Source organism: Lissotriton helveticus, chromosome 4_1 (assembly GCF_964261635.1).
Source record: "Lissotriton helveticus chromosome 4_1, aLisHel1.1, whole genome shotgun sequence".
In the NCBI taxonomy this organism is placed as follows: domain Eukaryota; kingdom Metazoa; phylum Chordata; class Amphibia; order Caudata; family Salamandridae; genus Lissotriton; species Lissotriton helveticus.
Window position 1 is genome coordinate 1,272,424,906 of NC_136063.1, and position 15,986 is coordinate 1,272,440,891.

At 43.2% G+C, this 15,986-nt stretch overlaps 1 protein-coding gene across 1 annotated transcript in view; it reads right to left on the minus strand.

Annotated features, from left to right (window-relative positions):
- The window catches only part of LOC144829069 (cytosolic non-specific dipeptidase-like), a 303,681-nt gene extending 288,129 nt beyond the window's left edge, over window positions 1-15,552 (minus strand). The window contains exon 1 of the mRNA XM_078687832.1: window positions 15,460-15,552. Coding sequence (XP_078543958.1) covers window positions 15,460-15,462 — 3 coding nt within the window. The 5' untranslated portion in view covers window positions 15,463-15,552. The remainder of the gene's footprint in view (window positions 1-15,459) is intronic.
- Between the last annotated feature and the right edge of the window lie 434 nt (window positions 15,553-15,986).

Sequence of the window (15,986 nt, forward strand, 5' to 3'; positions counted from 1 at the left end):
CGTACCATTGTAGAGTATTTTAAGACGGGCTGGAAAGAGGAGAGAGCACTATATGTGATTCTCCCGTAGTCAGCGCTTTTCTTCCAAGAACGTAGATCGTTGTTGTTGCACCACCCGAGCATAATCTGGGAAAATCATTATCTTCTTGTTTTCCACATGTATGGGGCATGCTTGCCTGGCCGCTCGGAGTCCTGCATCTCGGTCCCGAAAATGCAGGAATTTCGCCAACATCGGCCTGGGAGGCGCTCCTGTTTGCGGCTTGCGGGCTGGCACATGGTGGGCGCGTTCGACTGAGAAGAACGGCGGTCTGTCTGCCGCAGGGGTGAATGATGACACCCAGGTCTCCATGTACCTCAACAGGTCCGTTCCTTCGATTCCCTCCGGAAGGCCCAGGACCCGGATGTTGCAGTGCCGAGACCTCCCTTCTAAGTCGTCTGCGCGTTCCTCAATAGTGGACAGGTGGTGTAGGACCTCCTGCAGTGTCGTTTGGTGTTGCAGGTGGTTGCAGCTCCACAAGGTCCTTCGCACCCTCCTTCACTTTGTCAGACAGTTTGCGATGATCATGGTGTAGGAGATTGATGTCCGTCGCGAGGGTGCCTAGGCGATTCTCCGCGGATATCCTGGAGTGTTCGATGGACGTCAATACTTGATTGAGCTTGACCGATATTGACGGGTCAGTCTGGGGCACCACGGAGGCCGTCGTCATCCTAGTGTTTGGCATGTGCTCAGGGGCGGTCTCCGGTACTGCGGTCTGCTGAGATCCCTTCAGCTTCCCCATGCCGGCCAATGGAGGGGGTGGATCCTTCGTAGCGTGGATGTCTCAGACGGGGGCTAGTGGTCTGCGAGCGGCGCACCGCAGCGTTAGGCCGGGAGAAGTCCGACAGGACGCGAGCGCCCCGCCAGTAGGTGCCGCCGGGCCGGTGACTCTTCGAAATGGACAGGAGCCCTGTCCTGGTCGCTCCTGTGCACGGGTTCGCCCCTTCGCTGGGTTCGTCCTAGTATGCTGATGACAGCAATCAGGGCGTCGCGGGGGTCTTTGGTGCAGTAGGTCTCGTGGTGTACCTACTGCGAGGTGTGAGGGGGAATGTGGCCGGTGAGTTAGATTACGGTGCCGCCATATATGGGTAGGGCATTGGGGGTCCCTCTGCATTTGAATGGTGGTGGTGCTGCGCCCCAGGCCTGATGTCTCTGTGTTGCAGGGTCGCCGGTGAATAGGGCACCCCAGAGTCCATGCAGGGGTTGTTCCTATGTCGCCCCGTCGGTGAGGCGTAGAGGCCGATGCAAGGAGCAATCTGGGTCTCTATGATGCCATTTTAAGGTCAGGCATCGTCTGGTGTGTTCTGCCAGTGTCCGGCCGCTTTGGAGCGATGGGGGTTCTCTGGGCAGTCCCACCCTCAGCCAGGGGTCTGATGGCTCACCTGGGACGTGGAGGGTCGGCTCCCGGGCCGCAATCCCGGTCGTTCTATTCGGCGTGGGTCCTGGGCACCATTTTGGGTCCAGGCAATCTCGAAGAAAGCAGCAGCCCCGCTCGTGTGGGTCGCGATGTGCGGCGGCAAACCCCTCTACCTAAAATCGAGGAAGCAGGCTCTCGCAAGCAGTCCGCCGAAAGAGGTGTATTTGGTTCTTAAACTGATGCTAATGAGTCGTTACCATGAAGTAAATATGACAAAATAATGAAATAGTACGATAAGGAAATATGTTGTATTACGCTGCATAACTTGCCTTTTCTTGCAGCATAGTTTAGTCAACCCTGCTGCTATCTATCTAGACAATATTACAATATTTATTTTTAATTACATTATTATTTTACACTTTAATATGTTAAGCAAATTACATATAATGCAATATACCTACCTTTTTGATGATATTAAGGGCCATAATATTTTCTTTGCTAGTTCCTTAGGTTACATTTGCTCACCCTATGTGGGAAGGGTATGCCCAGACGTGGGTCCCTTGCTCACTAGGCCACTGGAGTCAAGCTATCCTGGCTGAAGACGGCTGTTAGCCAGAGACCAGTCCTAGGATGCTTGATTCCGGTCCAAGGAAGACATGGCTTGGCAGTTCGGGCTGGACTGTTCCCATGAGGCACAGGGTCAAGACTGATTTGCATATGGCCATGTCTGAACTGGGGTGGCTTGGTGAGCAAAATAAAAATGGATTAAACCCAGATCTGTGACTGGGGGTGAATGTTTTGCCATTGTGCAACATTCGGTCCATCATCTTGTTTGTTTTGCTGTTCACCCTATGTGGGAAGGGTATGCCCAGACGTGGGTCCCTTGCTCACTAGGCCACTGGAGTCAAGCTATCCTGGCTGAAGACAGCTGATAGCCAGAAACCGGTCCTAGGATGCTTGATTCCGGTCCAAGGAAGACATGGCTTGGCAGTTCGGGCTGGACTGTTCCCATGAGGCACAGGGTCATGACTGATTTGCATATGGCCATGTCTGAACTGGGGTGGCTTCGTGAGCAAAATAACGATGGATTAAACCCAGATCTGTGACTGGGGGTGAATGTTTTGCCATTGTGCAACATTCGGTCCATCATCTTGTTTGTTTTGCTGTTCACCCTATGTGGGAAGGGTATGCCCAGACGTGGGTCCCTTGCTCACTAGGCCACTGGAGTCAAGCTATCCTGGCTGAAGACGGCTGATAGCCAGAAACCGGTCCTAGGATGCTTGATTCCGGTACAAGGAAGACATGGCTTGGCAGTTCGGGCTGGACTGTTCCCATGAGGCACAGGGTCAAGACTGATTTGCATATGGCCATGTCTGAACTGGGGTGGCTTGGTGAGCAAAATAACGATGGATTAAACCCAGATCTGTGACTGGGGGTGAATGTTTTGCCATTGTGCAACATTCGATCCATCATCTTGATTGTTTTGCTGTTCACCCTTTGTGGGAAGGGTATGCCCAGACGTGGGTCCCTTGCTCACTAGGCCACTGGAGTCAAGCTATCCTGGCTGAAGACGGCTGATAGCCAGAAACCGGTCCTAGGATGCTTGATTCCGGTCCAAGGAAGACATGGCTTGTCAGTTCGGGCTGGACTGTTCCCATGAGGCACAGGGTCAAGACTGATTTGCATATGGCCATGTCTGAACTGGGGTGGCTTGGTGAGCAAAATAACGATGGATTAAACCCAGATCTGTGACTTGGGGTGAATGTTTTGCCATTGTGCAACATTCGGTCCATCATCTTGTTTGTTTTGCTGTACATTTGTTAACACTCACAGTATGTAAACTCAATATTTTTATTGACAATATTTTATCATGATATGTATGTGTCACAAAATGTTTGTAGACAATATTTTGTCATACACCACCTGACCTATACACCCTACCGTAATGCTGGCTTTGACTTGATGTCTGTCAAGCTATGTTGTCCTACAAACACTAGCATGAAGTGAACTCACCATTCCTAGTGTACGCCTAATAATGTGAGAGAGCAATCATAATGTAGGTCTGCAGTGCTTTATTTAAACGTTTGTGTGCTCACTGCCTTCGGGGGTGGTCTGCGGTGTTACACTCCCCTAATAAATGTTTTCTGTAGTAAATTGTTGGGTACAGGTGCTTTATGGAGAGGTAGTTGTTGGATTTCGCCTGAGACACACACACACTCTTTGCTGTGTTTTAAAGCTCTTAAGAATGGTTATATTACAAAATATTGAGATATAAGGACCCCTCACTATCTACATTCCTCTCCCTTCCTACTGCTGCGTAAGCCCCCTCGTTCTGCTTTGTTTCTTGTATAATGCTTTTTAACCCGGTGATTGTTGGGAATTCTGAAGCTTACACCCCCCCAAATCTTATTGACCAAGCCACACCCCTGCTTCCTGCATTATATCTTAGGGTGACATCTGTGCCATTGCACATTTTTGATATACTTATGCCTAGAGATACCAGTCAGGTATCAATTTTATGGTAAACAGGTACATCAAGTAGAGATCTGCTGCACCTTTTGTGATAACTGTAATCCTTATTGTCATAGTTCCCTGGTTCAGCCATAAGCAGAATCCAGGCCTTTATTCTATCCCTCCCCTATCCCTACTGGGCCAAGTTAATTACTCTGCTGGCCAATAGAGGGATCAAAGACCTCTCTACGCAATGAAGTCATTTGACAGTGCTTGGACTAGTTCCTGAGAAAGGTAGAAGTGGGGAGGAAAACTGTATGCGCTAATTACCTCTTCACACTGCAAATAGCTTAGTCAAGCTCAAGCCCAGAGAAACCATGTGGAAAGGTCTGACCTCTGGAGTCAAACAGAGGAGAGGATGCCATTTGAAGTTTTGTGTGGAAGGGATGAGGCATCTGTGTCATTTTGGGGTGGGCTTGAAGCTCTTGGGAAAGACCTTTCTATAGACTGCAGCAGCAAGAATTCTATCCCCAACTCCTAAATTCATATCAATCTCGCCTATCATTCGTCAACTGCACTGGCTGCCTATCCGAAGCCGTACTAAATTCAAGGCATTGTGCATTGCATATAAAGCTATCAAAAATATAGGGCCGGAGTTCCTAAAAAAAGTATTGCGCACATACACTCTCAAAAGATCCTTGCGCTCATCCTCGGCTCATCTGCTCACCATCCCCCGCACCAAGAAATCTTCATGGGGAGAGCGACATTTCACACTTGCCACAGCCAGACTACGGAACACTCTCCCCCTCCACATTAAAATCAGCCCCTCCCTTTTGACATTTAGGAAACAAGTAAAAACTTGGCTCTTCAACCAGTAGCCTCGCATCTAAGCGACTCTTCAGTTACCTTACAGCGCGAGACACTCCAGGGTATTTGCGCGCTATACAAATCGCATAAATAAATAAAATAAAATAGACCACTTGAAGCTGCCATGTCGAAATTCACCAGAATGATGTGCAGGAGGGTTGGGCAGGGGTGGAATGAAGATGCGGCCTACCTTCCAGAACTTTCCACCTCCACTAAAAAAAAAACTGAAAAACATAGAGCCACTTGAGAACTCACTGGACCTGGGAGAGACAATGCTAGATGAATGCGCAGCTAGAAGAAGAATCCACCTAACTCCACTGCAAGGGTAGACGTAAGGACGTTTATTCCAACTGGCACTTAGGATCTGAAGTGTTTCTCAGGAACTGTTGTGTTGGTCCCCTTATTTTCTTTGAGTTACAGTGAAGGGATTCATCTGGATGGGTGATCCTGGAGGGTTCCCCTAGAACTTTTGTGGACTGGTCCCGCAGCTGGGTCCTGCAGCTGGCTGACCCCAATCAGGAGGTGGGATATCAACTCTGCTGCTGAAACACAGCACCAAGAAACCGCTGCTGAAGGTGCGCTTTATAAATTATTTTTAACATAACAGGTCCCACTCAAAACAGCCAAAGCTTTTGGGCCTAGGTAGTGCTGCAGGGAGGATACTCTGCTGGTGGGATGCAGAGAGCCTATTAAAGAATCCCCCTGGTGAAGGCAGGTGCCAGGAGTCTATTCAATGGGCAGGTTAAAAAACAGAAGCATTAAGAAAATATTCTGTGAAGAAAGTACCCCGTAGAGTCCAGGAGGCCTAATGAAAATTCTCCTGTAGGCTTGAACTGACCATCAGGAGTAAAATGACACCAAGATGAATTACATTGGCCCACTGGGACTAGAAAAGAAAATGAGTGAAGCCTGTTCCCCTGGGGGACTCTGCAGGAATCAAAGGGCATGGCGCTCCACTGAAATTCTATGTGGACCATGGCCCACATGTCGGCACAATCCAATTTGATGTATTATGGGGCAGGGGCATGCTTGGCCCCCTTCTCAAGAAGAACTATGACTCGAGGACCTCAAGCCCGGGTAATGATGGAATAATATGTGTTTGGGGGCTCTCCAACGCCCCTGTATAAAAGGGATAGAAAGGGGCTGCATGCCCCCACAGATAGCTGGATGCCCTCCCCGACTCCCTGTGCATGTGCCTATTGTGCCGGGAAGCACCTAGTGCAGTTCAAACCCGGTCCATTCTGATGCAGACAGGGGAATGCAGAAGTCAGGTCTCCTTGCTTGCACTGCTCTGTGGTAGCTGAACAGGGACTTGGCAGGGCTGTTAGGGTTTGAGTTACCCACTGGTCCCATCCTCTGACAGGACCCTAGTGTTCCATGAAGGAGCAAGGAAATTGTAGTGCAAAATTACAGATTCAACAAAAGCTTCCCATATAGTGGCAGAGCAGCTCATTACATATTTACTGCTTCGGGCACTAGAGTGCCTTGTAAGCCATAGCAAGAACTTGAACATTTGATTTCATATTTGTTTTTATTGTGTCTTGTAGAAGGCAGGGTCACAACCAACATTTTGAGAGCATGTTTTGTCAGAGATGCATCAATCCCCCAGCACGTGTTCCCTGAAAGTCCTCCTAAGTCTACAGGGGGTTATATTTATGGCCCAGGGAGAAGTTTGTTACACAAAGAAAGGTACAACGTTCCCCTGTAAGATAGAGAGGGTAAAGATATGGGGGAAATCTAGTGTGTAAAACATGCAAAAAATGGCAGGAACAAAAGATCTCCGATAAAGAGCCCCTTCGCGGGTGCCCGTCAGACATTGCAGCGCCAGTCTGACGAGGAGCAAAACCCATATGATGAAGCATGACACCTAGCTTGCTGGGTGTGTGAGGGTTCTAGTTCCGAAAAGGAGATTCCCCCTTCTCCTTTCCCTCTTAGTTTTACACGCTAGATTTCCCCCTTATCCTTACCCTCTCTATCTTACAGGGGAACTTTGTACCTTTCTTTGTGTAACAGTTGTCTGGGCTTGTACACTGGACCCCATTGAAAAAGCCCAATAGGGTTCCCCTACTTGTTGATATACCGGGGAGAAGTTTACAATATTTTCAAGCACTCATAAAGTTTGTCGTTTTGTACAAAGGCTCTGGAGTGTGAGTTACCCCGTTAGTTTGTTCTATGGCTCCAGGCGCAGCATGCTTAACAGTTGAAATGAGACTCCGGCTCACATTTTTTTTAAAGTGTAACTATTGACAAGAATGTGATTGACAATGAGAGGTTCTGTCTTAATGAGTATTATTCCATGTTGACACATCCTCACTGATGTATTTTAACATGTTTTGCCTTTTTGTTAATATGGTGACATCCTGACAAGGTCACTAGGCCTGCCTATTGGATAATGACATCCCTTGTGTTGTGTTTAGTTTGTTAGGTGTTAGTGTTCATGGCAATCTGGGCATGTGAAAGGTATTTCCATGTACCTCAAAGTATATATTTGTAAATAAATGCATAGTATTTAGAATTGTATGGACAATAAAGTACTGTTCCTTTTTATAGGAAAAGACACTGATTGCACAATGATTTACTAAGTGTAGTTCTACGTACCAGCGAGCTGGGGGTACAAGTTTACAGCACCTTCCCAGAGTAGTCAATAAACTACTTTGCTTCGCTACCCTGAGTGAATCAGGAGCTATAATGGGGTACTTGGTTCTAAGTAAAGAGAAGTGGCAGACTTATTACTTATGAAAGACTCACCTCCTTCACAGCTAATAACCCAATTTCTTCCAGCATGCCTCAAACATATTTAATCAAACGTTGCTTTAAAGAAATTGTATTTAAAGCTGTCCTTAAGAAAATACACTAATTTAGTAAAACTTCATCCCTTTTTTGTTCAAGTTGTAAATATTTTTGTGTGCATTTTATTTTTAAAGGGAACACATTGCACAATAGTGTTGCAAAGTTGTCTGCAACTGTTATTTGTTTTTTCAAATTTCAAATATTTTTGAGCTACATTTTTGCACAGAAAATAAAAACACCAAATTTGCTTTTTTTCTTCTGTATGTATTTGTATACAATATAAGAACTTTCTATGAGCATTATAAATAGTGTCAATTTGTAAAATTTTGAAAATTTTACCCAGGTTTATATTGGAACCACTGTCATTAATACAAGCTGGGCTTACTACTTAATGTATTTCATTACAGTACTTACTCCAGCAGCAAATGCTTTGATTTAATGAACTATATGTGTTATATTGTGTTATATTGAACACTCTTTACATGGGGATTCATATCTTTCTATAGAAGCAGATTAACTTTTCGTAGCATACTGTGGTGCTGTAAACTGGCAGCCTAAAGGCTGGTGCTGCGGCGGGCGGGGCTGAGTCTTTTCGTCCTGTAAACAAAATAATGAAGCAGACCTGTTTATGTTTTAACCCAAACTATATTTTCTGGGCATCAGAAAATTGAACACCCCTGTGGTGATGTAGCATGTTGTCTCTTCCTATGAGGTGTTATGATCTGCTCTCTAGCAAGCTGCCATCAATTTTACATGTACTTTGAGCAGTGCTTGCACCAGACCAGGACCCATCTACAAATAAACAGTGGTGTTGTAATAAAGCAACACACTTTTTTCTCTCCTAATTGATCCTTAACAAAAATACATTTTCTGCCCATTGTAGGCAATAAAATAACTTTTCAACCATTTAATCCAAGTGCCATCTCCATTGGTGTTACATAAAATGACGCCTCTCCCATGAATGTATTGAGGCTTAACTGAGACATCCAGATCTCACGGATATACATAGGCTGAATGAGGACTGCCTTAAAGGTTGGGACTCGTTTGCACCCCGGTTGCTGCAGGGGCTTGTGTTAAGTCCCTGACCATCTCTGTAGGTGCAGCTCTCTGATGAATGGAAATCCGAATGAGTTGAGTACCAGGTCCCTGTTTGCAGCGGTGTATGCAAATTAGGTGCTATTGCTTTCGCTGTATAATCTTTGGCAGGGGCGGCTTCTCCGCAATGGTGTAGGAGCGTTGCCCCACTGTCTCAGAGCCAGCCGCAAAAAATACGATATTTCATTTTTGTTTTACTTTTAAGGGGCTGGCTCAGCTAGCATGTCCAGGGAGTGGTGGGCTGATGCCTGGAAAGGGGGTGGAGGAGTGCTACGTGCACTCCCTAAGTGCTCATGTGTGTTTGGCTGGCCGTCTCAGGCCAAGCATAACACACATGCGCACTTAGGTTTCTCTAGAGAAACCCCACATATTACCTGACTTGAGCGGAACATCTTTCTAGCCCGCTCAGGCCAAGTCTGTGATGTATTCACAGTGTCTGCTGGGACAAGGAATTTACAGCACTAAGGCGCAATGAGGGAGGCAAACGGCAACAGGTAAGTTTAACCTTAAAAAAACTTTTTTATTATCATTATGGTACCTTGTCTCCCCCTACCGCACCCCCCTTGCCTCCTCCCCCAGCTCACCACTTTTTGTATGCAGCGGCCACCACTTATCTTTGGCAGAGAGTACCATGCAGGAGTACCCCGTGTGACATTCCCCACCTCCTCCCAAACATCACAACAGAATTTGAAATGTAATCACTGTTTTTAGTCAAATTTGCCACTGAAGAATCAACTATATTTTGAAAATATCTTCATTTGTCAAATTTGTTTTCTGAAGTTGGTCACAGCAACATGTTGGCTACACAGAATCTACACTTATAGTTTTGCAGCTTGCCTCTTGTCATACCAGGCCATTTATCAGCCGCGGCCCGTGGAGGGAGTTACGGTGGGGCAGGGAGGCGGGGAGGGGGAGGGGCGGGGTGGAGGGTGCTAAAAACCGGCATATGGATAATTGCAGGTAAGTAAACAATGTAATTAATTAAACGAATTTAGTAGCGTGCACTGCATCGCATGCAAGGCGCGCTACCAAATTCGTTTTATTAATTAAATTGTTTACTTACCTGCAACTATCCATATGCCGGTTTTTAGCACCCTCCACCCTGCCCCTCCCCGCCTCCCTGCCCCACCGTAACTCCCTCCACGGGCCGTGGCTGCCATTTATATCCATCTACTTAGCAGCTTATGAATTTCGCACCAAAAGCTCTGTTGGCACTCTAATTAAAACAATTAAGCGAGTCAAGACATAGGAATGGTACTGCCTGAGTCTTCATTAGACTAATCCAATGTCAGTAAATTAAACCTCCACAAGACAAGAATTCAAGCCAAAACCATACTGTTTTATTCAAAATGAGGGTAATTATAGAAAGCAAAAAGGCATTAGTTAAATCACAAGCAATCAGCAATCATAAATCAAATAATGCAAAATGATTAGCATAAGGTCGATCTCAAAAAGAAGTAGCAGCCAGAATCAAAGTATAGTTCAGCCAGAAGACCGACATAGAGTCTAACTCCAAAGAGACTGCCCAAAAGACTAAGCATAAAGTAAGTAAACAGACTAGTACAGTGTCTGCTCTATAAGCAAGTGCAAAAACCTCTGGCATATCTCCTAAACACATAATCTTTCATAGGATTTTAGACAGAAAAGCCACACACTCCGAGGCTTATTTACAAGCCCATTGTGCCGCCGGTGCGTCATTTTTTTTGACACAGTGGCGGCGCAGACCTATAACTACGAGGCCACGCAAGCCACTTTGCATGGCTTTACATGGCCTCATAGATATGGAGTAAGGTAAAGCAGCGCAAGTCGCTGCATTGCCTTACACTGCGTCAAAGAGCCTTTCTATGGGTATTGCATTGGATGTTCCCAAGCAACACCCATGGATTTTGATACATTCCCAGATTCAAGGACTTAGAAACCTGGGAATGCGTCAGATGCCTACGCCTACCCGGACAGCTGTAATGAGGAGAAAAAACTTTATTTCTGATAGCTTTGCAGCACACATCCAAGAAGGAAAACCCCTACATTGATTGTTTTTGTGCAAGAAGGTGTCCCTTCTTGCACAAAAACAATCATTCCTACAACACAGAGACTCTGGCACCACGGTGCAAGGGTGCAAGCATGCAATTGTGCACCAGCCCAGTGGAAGAGGACAGGAATGCGCCGTATCTCATAGATACAGCGCATGCCTGCCCTTTTCTTTTGATGCAGGGCAGCACAGCAAAATGGCACTGCCTTGCGTCAAGAACTAGTAAATTAGCCCCTGAGTATTGACTGACCTGACATAAATGGGCTGAGTTCTCAACGATACATTCATGTAAACCAATCATGTTTCAAATACACAAGGTACATCACATAAGATACATCTAATGAACACATACTTTGTTGTATATTAATTACTAGGGATTGTAGGAATTGACATAAAATGTGTATAACACAAAAGTACACTAGACAGTTCAGCTAATGAATGGTCCCTCAGAAGTGGGTTAAGCTAAGAAACTTGAATGTTACAAAGAAAGGAAGATTCTGAGCATGGTGCCCTCCTTGAGGAAGACATTCATACAATGTATTAATAGACTATGCAACACCATGAAGGAGAGTTCTATTTTGTTGACTTTCTGAAATGAGAAAGGACATAGAGAAACACATGCACATGGTTAATGCTCACTCAAGCAAAAATGAAAGTGAACTTTTTGACTGGAAATGAGAGTAAATGCCCGCAGATTAGAGGTGGTAGATACATTTCCTGTTCTGGGGGTCTCTTTCGACAAAGGTCAAACTTGGGCCAATATGGTGAAAAATAGGGCTCTGGTGATGGAAAGCAGTATGGCAGCCATCGTCAAATTCGCCAAGTATTTGGACACAAAGGGCTAGATGTAGGTAATTCTATTTTACCACTTCTTAAATACCGAATTTTACCGATTCGGTATTTAAGAAGTGGTAAAATAGAGGGGGGGATGTAGGTATTTCTGAATCGGTAAATACCGAATCGTTAAGATTCGGTATTTACCGATTCTGTAATTACCGATTGGGTAATGCCCATTGATTCCTATGGGCATTGAAGCCCATAGGAATCAATGGGCAATACCGAATCGGTATTTACCGAATCGGTAAATACCGATTTCAGCAAGGGTGCAGGGGTTGTCACTTTGACACCCTCTAGCACCCCAAATACAGGCATGTGTGCCATGTGGCACACATACATGCCCTAAGGGCATGTCTGTCTGTCACATGGCATAGGTGTGCATGCACACATGTGCATGCACACCTGGATTCGGTATTTTACCACCCAATTGAATTGGGTGGTAAAATACCGAATCTGTATGGCTTTTGGGACTCAGAAGAGTCCCACCTACATTTGCATTTACTGAATCGGTAAAATCACTGATTCGGTATTTTACAGAATCGGTAAATTTACCGATTCGGTAAATTTACCGAATCTGTAAAATAAATGCCCCTACATGCAAATTCTTAAATACCGGTCGGTAACGGTCGAAATTGGCCGTTACCGACCGGTATTTAGGCTCCTACATCTGGCCCAAAACCTCTAAAAGTCGTAAAGACGATATATAAAGCAAAGACAATATCAGTCACTACCTATCCTATGGGGGATGGCCCCTGTAGTGCATCTACAAAAACTAGAGTACATATTTTTTAAATGGCAGTTATCCCTTCCTGTTTCTTGTTCTAATTTTAACAGCCACTTAGAAATGGGTCTACCTTATGTTGGTGATACAATAAGGCTTGCCTCAATATTATTATGGCATTCAATATGGAGGAGGGAAACAGTAAACCTGACTCAATCTATCATAAATAATTGCCTGGAATTAAATAACACTCACAAAATAGAATATTTTCAATAAGTAAGGACAACTCTGAATTCACTGGGCCTAGAGGAACTATTTAGAAACCCTAGTGTATGCCTCCAAATATCAAAGAAAGAAATAAAGACAGCATTTTTAGCAAAAGCGGCGCATGATAGGATGCGAATCAAGTCAAATCATCAGTAAGGATATACCGTCAGCTCCCGCCAATAGCAGAGGGAGATTATTTTTATCTACAGAAAATCGAGAATTTACAGCATAGATATATCTTATTAAGATTTCTTAAGAATATGATCCCTCTGATGGTGGGTTTTCCCACAGGAAGATTTAACTCAGCTGATTTTACAACTTGCCCCTGTGATAATAGATCAGAGCAGTCAGATCTTCACATAGTTTTATTCTGCGACTTAAATAAAGAAGAGCGAGCAAGATATATTTGACTAATTTTAAGACAATCGAATTTTAGACAATGTAGAGCGGCTCTAAGCTTTCTTAAAAAACTTAACCGGTATATAAACTTCTCAATAGCTAGCTTCCTATGTGCCTGCACAAGGAAAAGGAAACTTTTTAATCTAGATATCTTTTAGTGATTCAGAGATTAACCCGTTTTAAAGAAGAGGTGCTGTCTAGTAGTATACCCTTTCCGGGGCATATTATCAATAAAAGATTAATGCAAAATTGTATTGTATTGAAAGGACAGGATTGGGTCAGATGACTTTGTATTTGACAATGAAAGGCATGGATGGTTAACCATTTAGCAATCCCGAATTTGTAGTGCTACTAAGTTTTTATGAATAATGTTTAAATGGAATCTAATTTCTGTCATGAATTTGGCTGGAATTTATGAACTGTCACTTTATGAGAAGTCGGGATACAATGAATTGTACTTTTGTTATGTTTTGTTTTTAAGAATGAATAAAGTTATTTGAATCGAATTGAATTTATAGAGTAAATGTCAGAGCAAGCTGTTTAAAAACTAGTCAGGCAAACTTAAACATGTTTAATTAAGCATTATTTTCTAATTAATTAAAACGCTTCAACTGCTCCACTAATCATGTACAACTCACTTTTATATCTATTTACTTTGTATTTTCAGGCTGGGCAGTACTGTAAGAGTGGAAGGTGTTTGGCAGTTTGCATGTCTAGTCAAGTTTATTATTATTATTCATAGCAATACTATTGAAACTAATAAAGACAAATTGTAACTATTTATGTAGCCCTTTATATCACACATCTCCAGTTTCTAAGCACTTTAAATAAAATATATTACTATTTTTCAATTTATGGAAAGCATGTAGTTTTTACCCATGTATCCAGACCTGTGGCTCAAGCCCACCAACAATTAACACAAAACAGAAATATTTTTGCAGAATAATTAATCTGTAAAATGTATATTTTGCATTTTTTCCCCTAAAAACGGCTAAATCAACTCTGTGTGCGATTCTTCATGTTATACTTAACATCTGTGATGCTGGTGACGTGTTTTTTTTTAAGTCACATGCTCACAAAAGTCAAAATTGCATATTTTGCTCACCCCTAGTGACATTTTTGTTCTAATTTGCATAGCGACCTTGTCCGCCTTCTCATGCTGCAAATGTAGTCGAGCCATTCACAATCTCTGCAGAATATTTTGAAGAAGCGCAAACCTAGGCATACATTTTGACATTTTAAAAACCCAGATTTGTATGGAAATGGAATTGTCTGCCTTAATCAAGAGTCTGGGTTGTGCAATAATACTACATCCTTTGGGTTTTCTGCTGTTCAGGCAAAACTTGCCACAATTTGTCTGTTGAAATTATCTCTGTATGTTAGAATTCCATCATGCGGATATTGGTGATGAAATACTGATTTCCCATTTCCCAAGGTAAAACATGAAATAGTGCTGTATATCATAAATTAAAAAAAACCTGTTTATTGGTAAATCTTGTTTGGAATTAATAACTCAGTTTTGCACATTAGTTATAACCAGGGTCACTGGGTAAGCGATTCTGAATCCCCAGTTTTTTTCTGTAGTTATTGATTTGCCACATTTATCACATAATCAATCAACTGCTGCATAATTTACAGATTTTAGGAAAATAATTGTTTCTAGGTCCAACGGATCAAAAGTTACTAAAAATGTTGTGACCTGTTCCCACACAGTGGAAGGCTATTCTCAGAAGTGGACCGGTCATTTATCAGTTTCTTGGTGAATTTGGTTGTTCAACTGGTGCTAATGAGGTGAAATATTTGCTCAGACAGTGTAACCCTGAATGAAAATGTCAAATTAATGAACTAATACTATTACAAAATGTGCTGCATTACGCCACATAATTTGCCTTTTCTTGCTGCATAATTTAATCAACCCTGATGCTTAATTGGTTAATCCTCTGCCGCATAATTCCAGTGACCTTGAGTATAATGAAGACCGTACAATAACAAAAGTCGAACATTGCCAGCAATGCCATTAACCATTTGCAAAGTAGGAACCACAAAATGATTTGTCCGTTGGCACACAATGCGGCCAGATTCCAGAAACTTTTGACTTGTACCAACAACTCGATCAAATGTTTGTTTTGTACCGTACTATTTTATATAAATATTTTTGCAAGAGAACATGGATGAAAACATTGTAAAGCATTGATAAGAGTATATTTCTACAATTATATTGATTGATTACTTGTATGATGAGTTCACGATGAATATTACCTGTGAATATATATTTATAGTTATATTCATGTCAAAGCAATATTTGGATCCTAATTAAAAAAAGAAAAAAAAAAGAGTATGGTTTTTCTTTTACTTGTCAATCGTTTAGTGACAGTAAAAAAAGTGTGAATGATGAAAAGATCTGATCTATGAATAATAGCTTCTAAACAATGAGGTAAAGTGAGCTCTCACTATTTACGCCCTAGCTGTGATAAAATATCAAACAGTTGTCCCTCAAACCTATTTTCATCCTTCAAATTCCTGGATACAAAGTTTGTTTGACTGCCCACTCTGAACATAATGTAACCATCATCATATAATACAGACTGGAGGACACATCTCATTACTTACCATTGTGGGAGATAGACCCGAGTTCCTTTCGGTGCTGCAAACTCTGTTTGCCTTCTGCAGCTGCCACCAGTAACCCGCCTTCTTTTATTTCACTTTCTACTCACACTCATCGAAGTACATGCGCAGTAAACAAGCAAACATGAGCGCGAGCCCTGATCTCCCAGTTTGCCTTGCCAAACAGAATAAGCGGAAAATACCAGTGGCGTCCCCCAGAGGGATGGAAGAACTGAGATGAACCAAGCTTTCGTACCTGCACAGGAAGAGGCCACTTGTTCTCACTAGGGGGCCCCCTCACACTTTTTAAAACACAACATTCCTGCCTGTAGGAATTCACTAGTCTTTCTAAGTGAAATGTAGATAGCAGCAGGTAGGCTACCCGAGTGATAAGTTGTCCAACAATTAAGGACAATATAAGAAAGCTCAACAAAATGAAAGAAAAATCAACAGAGCTGTTCGAATAAAAATGGTGTCAATTCTGCCTGAAAATCTGAAACATGCCAGTCAAACAACTTTTTTGCCTTCGGAAA